Source organism: Myotis daubentonii, chromosome 21, assembly GCF_963259705.1.
Source record: "Myotis daubentonii chromosome 21, mMyoDau2.1, whole genome shotgun sequence".
Taxonomy (NCBI): Eukaryota; Metazoa; Chordata; class Mammalia; order Chiroptera; family Vespertilionidae; genus Myotis; species Myotis daubentonii.
Window position 1 is genome coordinate 17,179,166 of NC_081860.1, and position 20,348 is coordinate 17,199,513.

Below are 20,348 nucleotides of genomic sequence, written 5' to 3' on the forward strand. Positions count from 1 at the left end.
CCACGGCGAGGGTTTAATTCTCACTTTGTAATTGGTTTCCTCGCTCCTGTCTCTGATCTCCTGTCATCGGCATCTCTCCGATGATCGCCTCCAGGGCTGCTGGATGGGAGGCCTGTTGGTGTTAGGGCCTCGGTCCATGAGGTGCTAGGGCGGCGCCAGCTTTCTTCCCTGCTGTCAGCTCTGTTTCCGGGGTCCTTGTGGTTCTGCTTGTTTCCCTGCCTGCTGGGGGGTGGTGTGTTTGCCCACACTCCCTGCTGCGCTCTATCTGCTCATACGTGACGCAGTCTGTAGTGTGCGTCCCTTCACTCCTCCCTGATGACCTTCAGCCAGGTCGCCATTCCCTGTGAGAGACATGCCACCTGCCAGGCTTGTTCCGCTCCCCCCGGCCCCCCAGCAAAGGATGGGGAGAGTCCATGCAGCCTGAGCCCTTGCACAGGCCCTACTCTCTTGACTTTGAGTATTGTATAATAAACTAAAAACAACATATGGCCCAGCTGGTGTGGCTCAGTGGTTGAGCATAGACCTATGAGCCAGGAGGTCACGGCTTGATTCCCAGTCAGGGCACATGCCCAGGTTGCAGGCTCAGTCCCCAGTAGGGGGCGTGCAGGAGGCAGCCGATCTGTGATTCTCTCTCATTGATGTTTCTCTCTCCCTCTCCCTTCCTCTCTGAAATCAACAAAAATCTATTTAAAAAATAATATTTTCAGCATTTAAATGGAAGCTGTTCACACTTTCATTCCACCCGACCAGGTAATCATCCTGGATTTTTTGTGTAAAAGAAAGGCTAGAGCAATCTCCCCCACCAGATTTTTAAATCCATCTATCCTTACATTAAAATTTGTATCTATAAACAAATAGATTTAAATAAGTAAATGAAATTCTAGTATAAAAAATAGAAGAAAATGCTAAACCAGCCTGGCTGGCATGGCTCTGGGGTTGAGCGTTAACCTATGAACCAGGAAGTCACAGTTGGATTCCAAGTCAGTGCACATGCCTATGTTGTGGGCTCAATCCTAGTAGGGGGTGTGCAGGAGGCAGCTAATCAATGATTCGCTCTCATCTTGTTGTTTCTATCTGTCTCTCTCATTTCCTCTCTGAAATAAATAAAAATATTTTTAAAAATTCTAAACCACAAAAAAAAAAAAAAAAAAAAAGGCAGGCTAGAGTGTCCTAGATGGTTTGAATGGAGAGGCACATTTGAAATGCAATGTCCCATTTAGTGACTGATTTAAACAGTTGGGTTCTTGGCAAATGAACTTAAAAATATAAAAAGATTGGCAAATTTTTTTTGTAGGTCCTAGAACCCTTGATATAACTTGCTCTTGTGGAAAAAGACTATGAGACAAGTATAAAAAATGGGCTCAGTGTGATCAAAGGAAAAGTCTGGGTTTTTTAGGTTTTTTTTAGAAATGTGCTGAATTCCGAGAGTTAATTAAAACCAAGACGTCACGTGACATTCCGAATGTGTTATATTTAGCTTTTTCCTTAAGAAGAAGTTACCTCTTCTCTGTAAATGTAACTCTCTTGGTTTCTTAAACCTGCCAGCCGCACAGGACCGTGGTTCTCCTTAAAGATTCAGGTGAACGGGCTTGCACCGTCGTGCCCACATTTGGGAACCCAGCATGCTCCAGTCCTGTCCTCCCTCCCCAAGACTCCTGTGCCCGGTCCTGAAGGGTTTCCTGGTCGCCCTGACTCCAGTGTCCTACCCTCACTGCATGGGAGTTTTTTTCTTCTTCTATATTACATGGAAGTCTGTGAGCCATTTTGCATTAGTTTTTGCATATGATGTGCCATGTACCTTGAGGTTGATATCTTGAATTTTTCCAGCACCATTTTAAAAATGCATATATTTTTATTGATTTCAGAGAGGAAGGGAGAGGGAGAGAGAAATAGAAATATCCATGATGAGAGAGAACCATGGACCAGCTGCCTCCTGCACGCCCCCTACTGGGGATGGAGCCCGAAACCCGGGCATGTGTCCTTGACCGGAATCAAACTTGGGACCCTTCAGACCGCAGCCTGACGCTCTATCCCCTGAGCCAAACCAGTCAGGGCGAGCAGCACCATTCTTTTTTGAAAAGATCATCCTTCTTGTCTGGCCAGTGGTGTGAAGTGGTTAGAGCATCAGCACACGGACTGAGGGTCTTGGGTTCAATTCCCAGTCAAGGGCACCCACCTCGGTTGCAGGTTCAATTCCCAGCCCCGGTTGGGGCTCTTGTGGGAGGCAACCAATCGATGTGTCTCTCTCACATTGCTGTTTCTCTCTCACTCTCCCCCTCCCTTCCACTCTCTGTAAAAGTAATAAAAACTAATCCACAAGTGATGGTTAGGAAAACAGACATATGCAGTTCAGTCGCACTGAAGGCAAATAAGAATTCTCCTGGAAGTTGATAAAACTTAAGTCCGTTAAATAGCCAGACTCCTTTCTATTAGATTTTCAAATGAATGAGAAAGTAATGAAGAGCTCTCACCATTGCCTCGGAATGGGCATATTTATAGCCCTCTCCGGCTTGCCAAAAATAAGTCCACCTCATTTTTCCCCTGCCAGCCATTTCAGCGCCTGTCGCAGAAAATGGGACCAGGCGGTTGGTGCAAATAGGGTGTTTCCCACCAGAAAGAAAGGTTTGGAGTCTTGGAGCCGTTTGTGAGCTTTGTCAGTTCTGGGACATTCTGCCTTGGAGTGTTCCCTATGTTTATGTTTATTTGCTTACATATCAGCTCTTCTCCAAGTCAGTTACACAACATTGAGTTCCAAATGGCACAGTTAGGAGAGACTGGCATTGCTCCTCATGGTGCGCGCCTGCCCGCTGCGGACCTCGAGTCGGTGCATGAGCTGAAGATGGCCCCTGGCCATCTAGATTTTTAATTATTTTTTAGAATATGTTTTTATTGATTTTAGAGAGGAAGGGAGGGGAAGAGCGATAAAGAAATGTCAATGATGAGAGAGAATCATAATCCGCTGCCTCCTGCACCTGGGGATTGAGCCTGCAACCTGGCCATGTGCCCTGGCCATGTGCCCTGGCCAGGAATTGAACCATGACCCCCTGGTTCATGGGTTGACACTCAACCACTGAGCCACACCGGCCTGGCTTGTTAGGGTTTTCTAAAATCATGGATCGGTAGTGAATTTTCTCTTAGGACCTTTCTTTCTGTTGTGAGGTGGTTATGGGAGAGATGTCCTTTATTCTGTTAATATGCTGAGTTACCCCCATTGATTCAACTCACCTTTCTCAGCTGCATCAGCTCCATCTCAACTTGGTTTGTCAGTGGCTCAGGATTTTTATGGCATCCTCGTTTTGAGAGTGTCCTTGTCAGATTTAAATGCTCAGTAGTCCAGCCAGTGTGGCTCAGTGGTTCAGCATCGACCCTAACCGGGGATCGAACCTGCACCGTTGGCGTGTCGGGACGATGCTCCAACCAACTGACCCACCAGCCGGGGCTGAGTGGCTTTTTCTCTGATGTGGTTTCTTTGCTCGTTCTCTGTCCTGTTTGTTTCCTCCCCCAGCTTGTGGCATTTACGTTCCCAGCCCCCTGCTTCTGCCCTTCCTGTGTTGCTTCTTCCCTTGTGGCTTTTATTTCATGACCTTTCGGTCCTGTCTTGTGTGACACAGCTTTCCGCGGAGCCTCCGAAAACAGTATTTGGTTTTCAGCAGGGACCACGCTCTGTGAACATTTTAAACGAAGAAAAATAAAAAAGCCTGATTCTGCTCTAGAAGTTTGTTGTGCTGCACTCCCCTCTCCTTCTGTCCTCATTATGTTTTTATCATGCGCTCTATTTATGCCTCCTCCCTCGGTTCTGCTCCATAGTAGCCATCTGTTCTGCAATTTGGCTGTCTCCGTCCTTCAAACCACTGCACTTCTTAGGAGGAACATGAGTTTGCTGCGCCTGGTGAACCAGGAGGTCACAGGTTCGATTCCCGGTCAGGGCACATGCCCGATTTTCAGGCTCGATCCCCGGTAGGGGGCATGCAGGAGGCAGCCAATCCATGTTTCTGTCTCTCTGTCTCTCTATCCCTTTTCCCTTCCCCTCTCTCTAAAAGCAATAAGAACATTTTAAAAACATAGAAATGTCATCCTGGCATAAGATTAATCAAGTAACAATGTGTGCGGATTTTAATATTAAATGACAGCGAGTGGGACTGGATTTCTGTAAATTGTAAGTAAAATCACGCTTGGGCCCAAGGGTTCAGCATAAGCATAACAGGCGCATCCACATTAATTTTTGTGTGAAATTTCCCAAAGTACAGTCTCTCAATGTCCAGGAGAATAACCACCGTGAATCCGGTCATTTGCTTAGAGGTGAATGGGAGAGGCAGAGAAACCCTGTATGAGCAGGGGAGCCACGCGGATGATGATGAACAATTCAGCAGGCCAGGACATTTCATCGGCACGTTTTTAATGGCTGCTTGGCTCCTAGGAGGCAGAGCGTTAGCTAAGATTTGCTTTTTCCCACACCACCTCTCTCTGACTTGTAGGATTCAGAAAATCGGGGGTGTGGGAGGTAAAAACAACTCATGCTTCTCAAGAAAGAAGGAGGCCCTGGTTTTTCCAACCAGATTAGGGGATGATGTTGCCAGCTTCGGGGAGCAGGAATCCTCTAGTAAAGTCAGCTCCTGCTGGCCAGTGTGGCTCAGTGGTTGAGCATTGACCCATGAAGCAGGTGGTCACCGTTCGAGTCCCAGAGAGAGGGATGGAAACGTCAATGAGAGGGAATCACTGACCGGCTGCCTCCTGCACGCCCCCTAATGGGGATCGAGCCCGCAGCCTGGGCCTGTGCCCTGACCGGGAATCGAACCAGTGACCTCCTGGTTCATGGGTCGACACTCAACCACTGAGCCACACTGGCCAGACACGTGTCATTATTAGGTAGCCCTTTATCTGTGATGTCACTAGGATGGATCTTTGTTACTAAGGAGTGGACCCAAGGGATTTTATTGTAACCATTGAAATATCAGGTTGCTTTTCCTGTCTACCCACCAAAATAGTACGTGCATCCCCCCTGCCAGCACCTCCCAGCCTTGGCTCCCTGCTGCACACATTGCACTTTGCTCCTCTGGAACAGGCAGCAAAGCGATTCAGTTCACACATGGTGGCTGCATAGATTCATCATTGCTTTTCTTCCCCAGAAGCCCTTGCTTTGGCACCAGGTCACTGTCAGAAACGTTAACGCCTTTCTCTGGTTCTGCAAGAAATACCAGGGACGCAGAGGAGAATTCAGTAGACAGGCAAGATGAGAGCGCCTTGGCAGGCATTTGCAATCAAGGAGATGAAATAAAGCAATTAATTGCTGAGAGACATCTAAAGAGGAATGGGTAGTAGGCATTTCTTTGTTCGATGCTTTGGAAATCTTAGCTGGTGTAGTGTTTGCCTCAAATAATTTTTAATTTTTTTTCTATTGGGCCTAGTAATAAAAGTATTAAGGTCATTAACATAAAGTGTTTGAAAATGATTTTCTTTTTTAAACCACTGTGTCTTTATTACTTCACATGCTGAACAAAAAAGCCACAAATGTCATATTCAAATCACACTGAATTTCCTGAAAATTTGCATGTGGATAACTGCTATGGCATGGTGTACCTCTGATGTTAAAATTGATTGAAAATATATTTTTCATTCATCTCCTGAAGCAAGAAAATAAACATTGAAGTTCACTTTTAAAAGAAAATAACTTCCCCTGGCCAGTGTTGTCCAGTGGTTGAGCATCAACCTATGAACCAGGAGGTCAAGGTTTGATTCCCAGTCAGGGCACATGACTGGGTTGCAGGTTCCATCCCCAGAAGGGGGCGTGTGGGAGGCAACCAAGTGATGTGGCTCTCTCACATCTATGTTTTTCTCTCTCTCTCCTCTCTGCCTGTTCCTTCTACTCTCTTAAAAAAAATCAATGGAAAAAATGCCTCCACTGAGGATTAACCAAAACCAAACACAAAAATCTGTTATCTTTTCTCACCCGTCTGAGTATGACAATCTGCTATCTGGGTAAAGATGCCATTGATGGACACTGATGATTTTCACACAGTCACAGGGGGTAGCTTAACCTGTGGTGCTGGTTGGTAATTTAAGTGAACACCTTAGCAAGAAAAAACACACACACACAAAGGAAAAAAACCTGCTGAAATATCAGTTCAGTTGTTGGCAGTGGCTTTCATCTTATTTCCCATTTCTCTGTTGTCTCTTGGTTGCTGAGTATTTTTTTTAACTCGGGGTACAACTGATCTTTCTGGGGGAGTTTTTCGCAGAATTCTCAGCTGCAGGTTTCTTTGGACTTGAGACCTAACTTTAATTTGCGAGGACATAGAAGCAGATGAATTTTCTCATTGTAAAAACAAAGTGAATGCCTCAATGATATATTTGCTTTTCTTAGCAGGCTTCTGTCAGTAGCATTGATGCTTGAGGGTATTTTGTTAGATCTTGTGTGGCACAGAAAGTTATTACTCAGAGTTTACCCGATTTTAGCTGGCAAACCTGCATCAGAACATAGAATATCATTTTGCGTTTAATATTGCAGTTCCAGTGCCATTATCAGATTGCATTTTCATACTGAATTACAAACAAAAATTTCATGCTACTAACACTTAATGATATTTGTAATAAGATTGTGTTTTGATGCTATTCTTCAAATAATGTGTTTTGAATTGCTTTCCTTTGAATATATTTACACTAAGGAGGAACTGAGTTTGATTTGGTTCTTTAAAGAGTTTACCCATTTCCTGGGTAGCTTTCAAAAAACAGGTAAATTCGCCCAGCCTGTGTGGCTCTGTGGTTGAGCGTGGACCTATGAACCAGGAGGTCAGGGTTCTATTCCCGGTCAGGGCACATGCCCGGGTTGTGGGCTCGATCCCCAGTAGGGAGGGTGCAGGAGGCAGTTTCTTCTTTGCAAGTCAATAAATAGAAAAGGAGCACATTTGCTAAGATCCACAGAAGTAATGGCAGAAGATTACAGATAGACCGAGTTAATGAAATGACTCATGGTGGCTATTAGAGCTGCACAATTAAAATATATAAAGTGTACACACCATAGACTGTGAGAGATGATACCCCTGGGTTCTGTTTTCTTTCTCGTCAAACCTTAAGGCTTATATAGTAACAATTAAGAAATTTAAGAGATTCACATTATTGCAATTCTTGATCAGTGATGCCCAAAATTAAATGGTAATCTCTTGAGAGAGTGCGTTTGTTTGTAGCACCCTTCTTACTCATTTCTGCTAAAATTGTGGCTGTTTACGTGACCAGGTGCTTTCCAAAAGATAAACTTGCATGACCAAGCAAAACACGTCACTGAAACGAAACGTGCTTTATGGGGTGGTTTGGTCGTAGTTGTCTAACTGATGGAGTTTGATGCAAAAATATAAATACTGAAACAGTGAAAGGATGGGGCAAGTCCTGCTAGTGAGGCAAGCCTGCCTTTACGACAGCTTCCTTTCTAATAGACTCTCAGTGGCTTTGGAGAAGGCAACCGGTGGGAAATGGTTAGGAGGGTAAACTGAGCAAGGGGAGGGGGTGGCGAAGGCAAAGCAACGGGCGTCCTCTGGGGCCTTGGTGCATTTCCGTCCAGCTTCGCAATGCTTTTTAGAGATGGGGGAAGGGGGAGGAGGAGAAAGGAAAAGAGAGAGAGAGAGATGTGAGAGAGCGACATGGATTGGCTGCCTCCCGCACGGACCCCACTGGGAGCAGGGAGCAGACCTGCAACCCCAGGTATTTGCCCTTTGGCGAGGAATCAAACCTGCGACCCTCAGGTGCGCCGGCAGGTGCGCTAACTACTGACCCACACTGGTCAGGGCTATTGCATTTTCTTTTGAGAGAGAGAGGAAGGGGAAAAAGAGAGAGAGAAATATCGATGAGCGAGAACATCGATAGGCTGCCTCCTGCACACCCTCACCAGGGATCGAGCCCGCAACCCGGGCATGTGCCTGATCGGGAATCGAACCCGCGACCTCTTGCTTCAGGGGCAAGGCTCAACCACGGGCTTGACATTGACCTTCCGTGTCACTGTCCGGGCAGGAACTTGGCCGCACACGTGCTGAGCGTTCGGCTCCTGGGCTCCGCTTGCAGGGTTTGGAAGGGCGACCCTTTCCGCCAGCCTCACCAGTCACCGGTGCAGGCGCCTGCGCGCCTGCGGACTCACGCACTGCGTCGCCTTCCTGACGCAATGCGCGCAGCCTCCACCGACGCACCGCGCAGTGTCTGTGACGCAATACGCACGCCCCCTGGCCCCGCCCAGATTCCCGGCGCGCCGACTTACCCACAATTCCCACTGTGCGCGCCGCACTCCGGTCGCCGCGTCTCGTGACGCGCCGCTGAAGTTCCCGCCGGGGCCGGGCTCCCGCCGCCGGGGACATGCTGCCGAAGCCGCGGAGCCGGGGCCGCCCCAGCTCCCAGGCCGACAGGGACGGGGGCCGCGGCGGGGACAGCCGGGCCGCGAGAAGCGCTGCCGCCGAGGAGGCCCCGAGCACCTCCCGCGGGGCGGGCGGCTCGCAGGACCCCCGCCGCTCCTCGTCGCAGGGCGGCCGCCGGGCCGACGCGCCCCTGGCCGTGGGGCCCAGGTCCCAGAAGCAGCTGGAGCTGAAGGTGGCCGAGCTGGTGCAGTTCCTGCTGATTAAGGACCAGAGGAAGATCCCCATCAAACGGGCCGACATCGTGAAGCACGTCCTGGGCGACTACAGGGACATGTTCCCGGACCTCCTGCATCGCGCCGCCGAGCGCCTGCAGTACGTGTTCGGGTACCGGCTGGTGGAGCTGGAGCCCAAGAGCAACACCTACATCCTCATCAACAGCCTGGAGCCGGTGGAGGAGGACGCCGAGCTGCGGGGCGACCAGGGCACGCCCACCACCGGCCTGCTGATGATCGTCCTGGGGCTCATCTTCATGAAGGGCAACGCCGTCAAGGAGACGGAGGTCTGGGACTTCCTGCGCCGCCTGGGGGTGTACCCCACCAAGAAGCACCTGATCTTTGGCGACCCCAAGAAGCTCCTCACCGAGGACTTCGTGCGGCAGCGGTACCTGGAGTACCGGCGGATCCCGCACACGGACCCCGTGGACTATGAGTTGCAGTGGGGCCCGCGAACCCACCTGGAAACCAGCAAGATGAAAGTGCTGAAGTTTGTGGCCAAAGTCCATAACCAGGACCCCAAGGACTGGCCTGCCCAGTACTGCGAGGCCCTGGCGGAGGAGGAGGACAGGGCCCGACCTCAGGCCAGCGCCCCATCCCAGGCCAGCGCCCCATCCCAGGCCGGCGCCCGATCTCAGACCAGCGCCCGACCTCCGACCAGCGCCCCATCTCAGACCAGCACCCGACCTCCGACCAGCGCCCCGTCTCAGACCAGCGCCCGATCTCAGACCAGCGCCCCAGCCCCTTCCTCTTGAAGCCATAGGTTCCAGGGGACTCCTGGGGGCGAGGGTCGAAGGCGCAGGCCTGAGAGGGGTGTCATTGGGGCGGGGGGCATATTTCTGTAAAGCTGAAATGTGTGTAGCTTTAGGATGTGTTTTGCAAACTTTTGTTCTTTTACTATTTTAAAGTATTTGGTTCCAAGTTTTCATTTATAAAAATATGAGTAGAGGATTTATTTTGTTTTAGTATCTGTAGTGTGTGTGTGTGTGTGTGTGTGTGTGTGTGTGTGTGTGTGTAAACTTGGCTAGCTTTATAATACTAATTGGAAAACTTTGTACTGTGATTTCGAACAAAGAACACATCAGTAATTTGCTTTGGTGCCAAGTCAGTGTAAGTGGCTATTATATGGCCTCCTAACTGCCCCAGTTTGTAAGGAAAAATAAAAGCCTTTATAAATAAAAATATAATTGAGTATATCCTCTCTTTTTTTTGCCTCAGCACAGCTATTTTATGTTTTCTATGTATAAGAAAATTGTATTTCCTCGACATAACTTTTTTACATTCATGATTATTATTTAGCTCTGTGGCTAACCATTTAGCTTTTTTCCCTACCCTCATTATAATAAACACTATATCTTTGAAGCAGTTAAGCATTGTGCATTTTTTAAGTCGTGAGTCCTGAGAAATTTTGTGACTCAGAACCAACATTTTAAACAGACAGTTTGGCGCACGTCACAGTGCGTGGTGTTTTGTAGAAGGCGCTTTACCTCCGTGTGTGTGCAGATTGCCTCATGGCGTGAAATACGTTCCTCTTACTGAGACAGGTCACAGAAGTGTTAGTAAGCCCTTTAGTGCGTAACTGCACCTGCTTGGGAAGCAGACACCCTGGCTTCAGAGTCAGGCTCCCCCTGACCACATGCATGTGGGCAGGTCCCTAGCTTGCTTACAGACCTCTCCTCACCTGTCATCTGGGCTGCTGACGCCGAGAGTGTGGTAACGTGACCGTTAGATGTGGAAGCGTATGTACAGCTCTTGGCACCACGCCTGGGGCTTTAGTTAGTACTTTGTTCCTTACATTTTTTAAAAATATGTTTTTTATTTCCTGTGGTCTGGAGCAGCTAAAACATTATTTCTAAGGTTTCTTTTCATTATCTTGCTCGAAATCATTCCTAGAATTTGAGTCACTGGTTCAAAAGTTATGGCAATATTCTAGTCTGACTATGGTTTTATGAAAAAATATAATTCATGGTATACGGTGAGTATAGCCCATATAAAATAGTAAAAGCAGGGAAATTAGATGTTAAGATTTCCCCTGGCTATGAGGTCATTGTAGGATAGTGAAAAGGGTATAGGTTTTGAAGCTGCCAAACTGACTTTGAATTATGGCTCATGGTATGTCGGCCTGGTGATTTGGGGTAGGTCTTACTCTCTGCGTCTCAATTTATCTGCAAAAAGGGGAAAATAGTAACTATAATTATAGGGTTTTTTTTCCCCCTAATCCTCACCTGAGGATATTTTTCCATTGATTTTTAGAGAGAGTGACAGGGTGAGAAACAGAGAAACATCGATGTGAGAGAGACATGGATTGGTTCACACACATCCTGACCAGGGCCAGGGATCGAGCCTGCAACTGAAGTACATGCCCTTCACGGGCATCGAACCCGGGACCCTTCAGTCCACAGGCTGACGCTCTATCCACTGAGCCACACTGGCCAGGGCCATAGTTTCTTTTATGGATTAAATGAACCTGAAGAAAAGCTCGTGGCCCCCACTCTCCCGCCACAGCTTCCGCAAAATGCTGCTTAGAGAGGCTCAGCCAGTAGCTTTCAGGGGTGGATAAGAATTGTTTTGGGGGAAGAAACTGCAAATTAATCATGAAATGAGGTAAATAGCTTTAAAAAGTGAACTGGATCAACACTCACCTGGAAATAGCTACACGAGTCTGGTGGGCCTTTGGGCTTGGAGGAATGGGATAGGCTCCTGGGGGGGTGGGCTGTGGGCATGGAGGAATGGGATAGGCTCCTGGGGGGGGGGCCTGTGGGCATGGAGGAATGGGATAGGCTCCTGGGGGGGGGGGCTGTGGGCTTGGAGGAATGGGATAGGCTCCTGGGGGGAGGCTGTGGGCTTGGAGGAATGGGATAGGCTCCTGGGGGGGGGCCTGTGGGCTTGGAGGAATGGGATAGGCTCCTGGGGGAGGCTGTGGGCTTGGAGGAATGGGATAGGCTCCTGGGGGGGGGGGCCTGTGGACTTGGAGGAATGGGATAGGCTCCTGGGGGGGGGGCCTGTGGACTTGGAGGAATGGGATAGGCTCCTGGGGGGGGGCCTGTGGGCTTGGAGGAATGGGATAGGCTCCGGGGGGGGGCCTGTGGGCTTGGAGGAATGGGATAGGCTCCTGGGGGGGGGCCTGTGGGCTTGGAGGAATGGGATAGGCTCCTGGGGGGGGGCCTGTGGGCTTGGAGGAATGGGATAGGCTCCTGGGGGGGGGGCTGTGGGCATGGAGGAATGGGATAGGCTCCTGGGGGGGGAGGCTGTGGGCATGGAGGAATGGGATAGGCTCCTGGGGGGAGGCTGTGGGCTTGGAGGAATGGGATAGGCTCCTGGGGGGGGGCCTGTGGGCATGGAGGAATGGGATAGGCTCCTGGGGGGGGGGGCCTGTGGGCATGGAGGAATGGGATAGGCTCCTGGGGAGGGGGCCTGTGGGCTTGGAGGAATGGGATAGGCTCCTGGGGGGGGGGGCCTGTGGACTTGGAGGAATGGGATAGGCTCCTGGGGGGGGGCCTGTGGGCTTGGAGGAATGGGATAGGCTCCTGGGGGGGGGCCTGTGGGCTTGGAGGAATGGGATAGGCTCCTGGGGGGGGGGCTGTGGGCATGGAGGAATGGGATAGGCTCCTGGGGGGGGGGCCTGTGGGCTTGGAGGAATGGGATAGGCTCCTGGGGGGGGGGGCCTGTGGGCATGGAGGAATGGGATAGGCTCCTGGGGGGGGGGGGCCTGTGGGCTTGGAGGAATGGGATAGGCTCCTGGGTGGAGGCTGTGGGCTTGGAGGAATGGGATAGGCTCCTGGGGGGGGGGAGGCTGTGGGCATGGAGGAATGGGGTAGGCTCCTGGGGAGGGGCCTGTGGGCATGGAGGAATGGGATAGGCTCCTGGGGGGGGGGGGCCTGTGGGCATGGAGGAATGGGATAGGCTCCTGGGGAGGGGGCCTGTGGGCTTGGAGGAATGGGATAGGCTCCTGGGGGGGGGGGGCCTGTGGACTTGGAGGAATGGATAGGCTCCTGGGGGGGGGCCTGTGGGCTTGGAGGAATGGGATAGGCTCCTGGGGGGGGGCCTGTGGGCTTGGAGGAATGGGATAGGCTCCTGGGGGGGGGCTGTGGGCATGGAGGAATGGGATAGGCTCCTGGGGGGGGGGCCTGTGGGCTTGGAGGAATGGGATAGGCTCCTGGGGGGGGGGCCTGTGGGCATGGAGGAATGGGATAGGCTCCTGGGGGGGGGGGCCTGTGGGCTTGGAGGAATGGGATAGGCTCCTGGGTGGAGGCTGTGGGCTTGGAGGAATGGGATAGGCTCCTGGGGGGGGGAGGCTGTGGGCATGGAGGAATGGGGTAGGCTCCTGGGGGGGGCCTGTGGGCATGGAGGAATGGGATAGGCTCCTGGGGGGGGGGGCCTGTGGGCTTGGAGGAATGGGATAGGCTCCTGGGGGGGGGGCCTGTGGGCATGGAGGAATGGGATAGGCTCCTGGGGGGGGGGCCTGTGGGCTTGGAGGAATGGGATAGGCTCCTGGGGGGGGGGCCTGTGGGCTTGGAGGAATGGGATAGGCTCCTGGGGGGGGGGCCTGTGTGCTTGGAGGAATGGGATAGGCTCCTGGGGGGGGGGGCCTGTGGGCATGGAGGAATGGGATAGGCTCCTGGGGGGGGGGGGGCCTGTGGGCTTGGAGGAATGGGATAGGCTCCTGGGGGGGGGGGCCTGTGGGCTTGGAGGATTGGGATAGGCTCCTGGGGGGGGGGCCTGTGGGCTTGGAGGAATGGGATAGGCACCTGGGGGGGGGGCCTGTGGGCTTGGAGGAATGGGATAGGCTCCTGGGGGGGGGGGGCCTGTGGGCTTGGAGGAATGGGATAGGCTCCTGGGTGGAGGCTGTGGGCTTGGAGGAATGGGATAGGCTCCTGGGGGGAGGCTGTGGGCTTGGAGGAATGGGATAGGCTTCTGGGGGGGGGCCTGTGGGCTTGGAGGAATGGGATAGGCTCCTGGGGGGGGGGGGGCTGTGGGCTTGGAGGAATGGGATAGGCTCCTGGGTGGAGGCTGTGGGCTTGGAGGAATGGGATAGGCTCCTGGGGGGAGGCTGTGGGCTTGGAGGAATGGGATAGGCTTCTGGGGGGGGGCCTGTGGGCTTGGAGGAATGGGATAGGCTCCTGGGGCTGTGGGCTTGGAGGAATGGGATAGGCTCCTGGGGGGGGGGAGGCTGTGGGCATGGGGGAATGGGATAGGTTCCTGGGGGGGGGGAGGCCTGTGGGCATGGAGGAATGGGATAGGCTCCTGGGGGGGGGGGGGGCTGTGGGCATGGAGGAATGGGATAGGCTCCTGGGGCTGTGGGCTTGGAGGAATGGGATAGGCTCCTGGGGGGGGGGAGGCTGTGGGCATGGGGGAATGGGATAGGTTCCTGGGGGGGGGGGGAGGCCTGTGGGCATGGAGGAATGGGATAGGCTCCTGGGGGGGGGGGGCTGTGGGCATGGAGGAATGGGATAGGCTCCTGGGGGGGGGGGCTGTGGGCATGGGGGAATGGGATAGGTTCCTGGGGGGGGGGGGGCTGTGGGCATGGAGGAATGGGATAGGCTCCTGGGGGGGGGGGGCTGTGGGCATGGAGGAATGGGATAGGCTCCTGGGGGGGGGGGCTGTGGGCATGGGGGAATGGGATAGGTTCCTGGGGGGGGGGGGGCTGTGGGCATGGAGGAATGGGATAGGCTCCTGGGGCTGTGGGCTTGGAGGAATGGGATAGGCTCCTAGGGGGGGGGGGGGGCTGTGGGCATGGAGGAATGGGATAGGCTCCTGGGGGGGGGGGGGGCTGTGGGCATGGAGGAATGGGATAGGCTCCTGGGGGGGGGGAGGCTGTGGGCATGGGGGAATGGGATAGGTTCCTGGGGGGGGGGGGAGGCCTGTGGGCATGGAGGAATGGGATAGGCTCCTGGGGGGGGGGGGCTGTGGGCATGGAGGAATGGGATAGGCTCCTGGGGGGGGGGGGCTGTGGGCATGGAGGAATGGGATAGGCTCCTGGGGGGGGGGGGCCTGTGGGCTTGGAGGAATGGGATAGGCTCCTGGGGGGGGGGGGCTGTGGGCATGGGGGAATGGGATAGGTTCCTGGGGGGGGGGAGGCTGTGGGCATGGGGGAATGGGATAGGTTCCTGGGGGGGGGGGGGGAGGCCTGTGGGCATGGAGGAATGGGATAGGCTCCTGGGGGGGGGGGCTGTGGGCATGGGGGAATGGGATAGGTTCCTGGGGGGGGGGAGGCTGTGGGCATGGGGGAATGGGATAGGTTCCTGGGGGGGGGGGGGAGGCCTGTGGGCATGGGGGAATGGGATAGGTTCCTGGGGGGGGGGAGGCTGTGGGCATGGGGGAATGGGATAGGTTCCTGGGGGGGGGGGGGGCTGTGGGCATGGAGGAATGGGATAGGTTCCTGGGGGGGGGGGGCTGTGGGCATGGGGGAATGGGATAGGTTCCTGGGGGGGGGGGGCTGTGGGCATGGAGGAATGGGATAGGTTCCTGGGGGGGGGGGCTGTGGGCATGGGGGAATGGGATAGGTTCCTGGGGGGGGGGAGGCTGTGGGCATGGGGGAATGGGATAGGTTCCTGGGGGGGGGGGGGAGGCCTGTGGGCATGGGGGAATGGGATAGGTTCCTGGGGGGGGGGAGGCTGTGGGCATGGGGGAATGGGATAGGTTCCTGGGGGGGGGGGGCTGTGGGCATGGAGGAATGGGATAGGCTCCTGGGGGGGGGGGCTGTGGGCATGGGGGAATGGGATAGGTTCCTGGGGGGGGGGGAGGCCTGTGGGCATGGGGGAATGGGATAGGCTCCTGGGGGGGGGGGGGCTGTGGGCATGGAGGAATGGGATAGGCTCCTGGGGCTGTGGGCTTGGAGGAATGGGATAGGCTCCTGGGGGGGGGGAGGCTGTGGGCATGGGGGAATGGGATAGGCTCCTGGGGGGGGGGGGCTGTGGGCATGGAGGAATGGGATAGGCTCCTGGGGCTGTGGGCATGGAGGAATGGGATAGGCTCCTGGGGCTGTGGGCATGGAGGAATGGGATAGGCTCCTGGGGCTGTGGGCTTGGAGGAATGGGATAGGCTCCTGGGGGGGGGGGAGGCTGTGGGCATGGGGGAATGGGATAGGTTCCTGGGGGGGGGGGAGGCCTGTGGGCATGGGGGAATGGGATAGGCTCCTGGGGGGGGGGGGGCTCTGGGCATGGAGGAATGGGATAGGCTCCTGGGGCTGTGGGCTTGGAGGAATGGGATAGGCTCCTGGGGGGGGGGAGGCTGTGGGCATGGGGGAATGGGATAGGCTCCTGGGGGGGGGGGGAGGCCTGTGGGCATGGAGGAATGGGATAGGCTCCTGGGGGGGGGGGGCTGTGGGCATGGAGGAATGGGATAGGCTCCTGGGGGGGGGGGCCTGTGGGCTTGGAGGAATGGGATAGGCTCCTGGGGAGGGGGGCTATGGGCATGGGGGAATGGGATAGGTTCCTGGGGGGGGGGGTGGAGGCTGTGGGCTTGGGGGAATGGGATAGGTTCCTGGGGGGGGGGTGGAGGCTGTGGGCTTGGAGGAATGGGATAGGTTCCTGGGGGGGGGGGCTGTGGGCATGGGGGAATGGGATAGGCTCCTGGGGGGGGGCCTGTGGGCTTGGAGGAATGGGATAGGCTCCTGGGGAGGGGGGCTATGGGCATGGGGGAATGGGATAGGTTCCTGGGGGGGGGGTGGAGGCTGTGGGCATGGGGGAATGGGATAGGTTCCTGGGGGGGGGGGTGGAGGCTGTGGGCTTGGAGGAATGGGATAGGTTCCTGGGGGGGGGGGGCTGTGGGCATGGGGGAATGGGATAGGCTCCTGGGGGGGGGGGGTGGAGGCTGTGGGCATGGGGGAATGGGATAGGCTCCTGGGGGGGGGTGGAGGCTGTGGGCATGGGGGAATGGGATAGGTTCCTGGGGGGGGGGGTGGAGGCTGTGGGCATGGGGGAATGGGATAGGTTCCTGGGGGGGGGGGGGTGGAGGCTGTGGGCATGGGGGAATGGGATAGGTTCCTGGGGGGGGGGGGTGGAGGCTGTGGGCATGGGGGAATGGGATAGGTTCCTGGGGGGGGGGGTGGAGGCTGTGGGCATGGGGGAATGGGATAGGCTCCTGGGGGGGGGGGGTGGAGGCTGTGGGCATGGAGGAATGGGATAGGCTCCTGGGGGGGGGGGTGGAGGCTGTGGGCATGGGGGAATGGGATAGGTTCCTGGGGGGGGGGTGGAGGCTGTGGGCATGGGGGAATGGGATAGGCTCCTGGGGGGGGGGGGTGGAGGCTGTGGGCATGGAGGAATGGGATAGGCTCCTGGTGGGGGGTGGAGGCTGTGGGCATGGAGGAATGGGGTAGGCTCCTGGTGGGGGGTGGAGGCTGTGGGCATGGGGGAATGGGATAGGTTCCTGGGGGGGGGGGGGAGGCTGTGGGCATGGAGGAATGGGATAGGCTCCTGGGGGGGGGGCCTGTGGGCTTGGAGGAATGGGATAGGCTCCTGGGGGGGGGGCCTGTGGGCTTGGAGGAATGGGATAGGCTCCTGGGGGGGGGGGCCTGTGGGCATGGAGGAATGGGATAGGCTCCTGGGGGGGGGGCTGTGGGCTTGGAGGAATGGGATAGGCTCCTGGGGGGGGGGGCCTGTGGGCATGGAGGAATGGGGTAGGCTCCTGGTGGGGGGTGGAGGCTGTGGGCATGGGGGAATGGGATAGGCTCCGGGGGGGGGGGGGGAGGCTGTGGGCATGGAGGAATGGGATAGGCTCCTGGTGGGGGGTGGAGGCTGTGGGCATGGGGGAATGGGATAGGCTCCGGGGGGGGGGGTGGAGGCTGTGGGCATGGGGGAATGGGATAGGCTCCGGGGGGGGGGGGGGAGGCTGTGGGCATGGGGGAATGGGATAGGTTCCTGGGGGGGGGGAGGCTGTGGGCATGGAGGAATGGGATAGGCTCCTGGGGGGGGCCTGTGGGCATGGAGGAATGGGATAGGCTCGGGGGGGGGGGGAGGCTGTGGGCATGGAGGAATGGGATAGGCTCCTGGGGGGGCCTGTGGGCATGGAGGAATGGGATAGGCTCCGGGGGGGGGGGGGGGCGGCTGTGGGCATGGAGGAATGGGGTAGGCTCCTGGTGGGGGGTGGAGGCTGTGGGCATGGGGGAATGGGATAGGTTCCTGGGGGGGGGGGGGAGGCTGTGGGCATGGAGGAATGGGATAGGCTCCTGGGCTTTCCTTCCGTTGAATGGAATTTGCATACATTCCTCCTGGTTTGCATTTTACTGCTGACTTGGCCCCCTGCCTTCCCCTCCGGTGTGTTCTCATCCTGCATTTCATCCTTACGGTGAGAATGATCCTAACCCAGGGCCCGTTACCAGTTCTATCTGAGACACGTCCCCCCACGCACACACACTTTTCTCATAGAGATGTTAACAATTTACCAGCAGCGAATTACTAGGTGATTTCAATTTTAGAACAGAAAGCAGCACAGACCAGATCTTTTCTTCTCGCCCTTCCCAGAGGTGTCAGTCTGTGGGTCTCATGCGGTTGCAGGGTTCAGTACGTGAATGCGCGTACACACGAGCATCATGCGCAAGTGTTCCCTGAGCGTTTCCGCCTTAAAGCGTGGTGGTAGACTGCAGCCTTGTGCTCCTCTCCGTTTTACACGACACTGGTTTTGAGATTTTGCCAATTAGATCTGATTCATCCATTTTATTTGTTCTTCCATGGGGGGGAATAAGTTTATCCATTCCCTAATGGTTAGGTTATTTCCAGTTCTTAGCTATTTGCAGGCAGTACACACAGTGCTTCCTTAGGCACGTGTGTGAGAGCTTGTGTACGGTTACACTGCCAACATGTTAGAGTTCCTTTTCCCCATCCTCTCTCCTGCGTCCGTCCCAGCCAGATGTGCATGCCACTGTACCCGGAGGGAAGTCCCAATATGGAATCATCACTCTATTCACAATGTATGGATCCCCTCCCATGTACGTAGCACATGGCCTACTATTTTCCTAGATCTAAAAGCTAATTCTCTTTTTTAATTGAAAAATGAGAACAAAGTTGTTTTGATGCACTCACCATATGTATATATATATATATGTATATATATATATATATAATCACTTAAAATCGACTTGCCAAATTAATTTTTAAAAAGTCAGAAGAGAAAAGTCAATGCAACAAATTATAAAATGTAATAAATATAATCATTACTAAAGCGATTCATTCTGAAACAGCACTCATTGTGATCCCTAGGAATATTCCAGTGAGGATTTAAAAAAATAACAATAAATAAAAGAAAGGTCTTCTAAGAAATAAACTTCTTTCATTTGATTTTCTTTAGTGATTAGTTGTTATTTTTAAGGCTCTAGAAAACTATTTTGAGACTATTGTATATTTTCAAGTTTAGCCTCAAATACTTTATTTTTTTTTAATATATTGATTTTTTACAGAGAGGAAGGGAGAGGAATAGAGAGTTAGAAACATCGATGAGAGAGAAACATCGGTCAGCTGCCTCCTGCACACCCCCTACTGGGGATGTGCCCACAACCAAGGTACATGCCCTTGACCGGAATCGAACCCGGGACCCTTCAGTCCGCAGGCCGACACTCTATCCACTGAGCCACACCGGTCAGGGCTCTTAAATACTGTAGCATATATTTCCAATAAAGTCACGGTCCGGACAGTGGCTTTTCAGAGCGTACCTTTTTTTTTTTTTTTAAATATATTTTATTGATTTTTTTACACAGAGGAAGGGAGAGGGATAGAGAGTTAGAAACATTGATGAGAGAGAAACATGGATCAGCTGCCTCCTGCACACTCCCCACCGGGGATATGCCTGCAACCAAGGTACATGCCCTTGACCGGAATCGAACCCGGGACCCTTGAGTCCGCAGGCTGCAGAGCGTACCTTTTCTACTTGATGTAAGGGAAGCTGCGTTTGCAATTCTGAGAAACAAGACATTTCCTTTGAAACATGCCAGGCATGTAATGATGTGAGCGACTGAGAGCATTTTTGCAGCCAAGTCACCTTTGCTCCGAGCCTCTGCGGTGAGTAATGGGCTTTGCACTGGTCTCTTGCAGGTCACCTTTTTCATGCTGCTCTCCGCGGTGTGCGTGATGCTGAACCTGGCCGGCTCCATCCTCTCCTGCCAGAACGCTCAGCTCGTCAGCGCCCTGGGAGCCTGCCAGCTGGTGAGCACTGAAACCGGCGCCTTCCCGCGAGGCCTGGCTGCATGGGCAGGCGTCACTTTAAAAGCAATCGTGTCCCCTCCTTGCGTCCTTCTGATAGTTCATGGTTGTCTAAGGAATTGAATTTCAGTTGATTCGTTTCTCAAAAATTCTCCCGGACGACGCGTGCACCGCTTTGTAAATCCGTTACTAATAGAATATTCCTACGGATCGCAGCGCGTGCTGTTGTGGAATGAATCTCTTTAGTAACGATCATATTTTAGCATTTGTTGCATTGATTTTTCTCTCCTGAATTTTTAAAAATCAATTTGGTAAATCGATTTTAAGTGACTATATATATATATATATATATATATATATATGGTGAGTGCATCAAAACCACTTTGTTCTCATTTTTCAATTAAAAAAGAGAATTAGCTTTTAGATCTAGGAAAATGGTAGGCCATGTGCAATGCACATGGGAGGGATCAGTAAGTTGTTGGTTGCATCGAGTGATGACTCCATATCATGATTTAGTTCCAGGGACAGTGATACATGCGTGTGGCTGGGGCAGAAATGGATGTATGTCCAGTCACACTGAGTAAGTGTGTGGTTGAACTTCGGATATAACC

General features: G+C 54.0%; 2 protein-coding genes across 6 annotated transcripts in view; both read left to right on the forward strand.

The window, feature by feature from the left end:
- The window catches only part of ENTREP2 (endosomal transmembrane epsin interactor 2), a 57,700-nt gene that overhangs the window by 22,397 nt on the left and 14,955 nt on the right, over positions 1–20,348 (forward strand). For 3 of the 4 annotated variants that reach the window (XM_059678346.1, XM_059678347.1, XM_059678349.1), the window contains exon 3: positions 19,630–19,740. The exons of the other annotated variant lie outside the window; for it this stretch is intronic. In XM_059678346.1, coding sequence (XP_059534329.1) covers positions 19,630–19,740 — 111 coding nt within the window. The remainder of the gene's footprint in view (positions 1–19,629; positions 19,741–20,348) is intronic. 4 annotated transcript variants of the gene reach the window in all.
- Positions 8,216–9,787, forward strand: NSMCE3 (NSE3 homolog, SMC5-SMC6 complex component). 2 transcript variants are annotated; one of them, XM_059678411.1, is made up of 2 exons: positions 8,216–9,256; positions 9,293–9,787. In XM_059678411.1, exons 1-2 carry the CDS (start codon positions 8,335–8,337, stop codon positions 9,358–9,360), a joined length of 990 nt encoding a protein of 329 aa, XP_059534394.1. In that variant the 5' UTR covers positions 8,216–8,334; the 3' UTR covers positions 9,361–9,787. The 2 variants fall into 2 exon arrangements, with proteins under 2 accessions (XP_059534394.1, XP_059534393.1); XM_059678410.1 differs by having other exon boundaries at positions 8,217–9,787.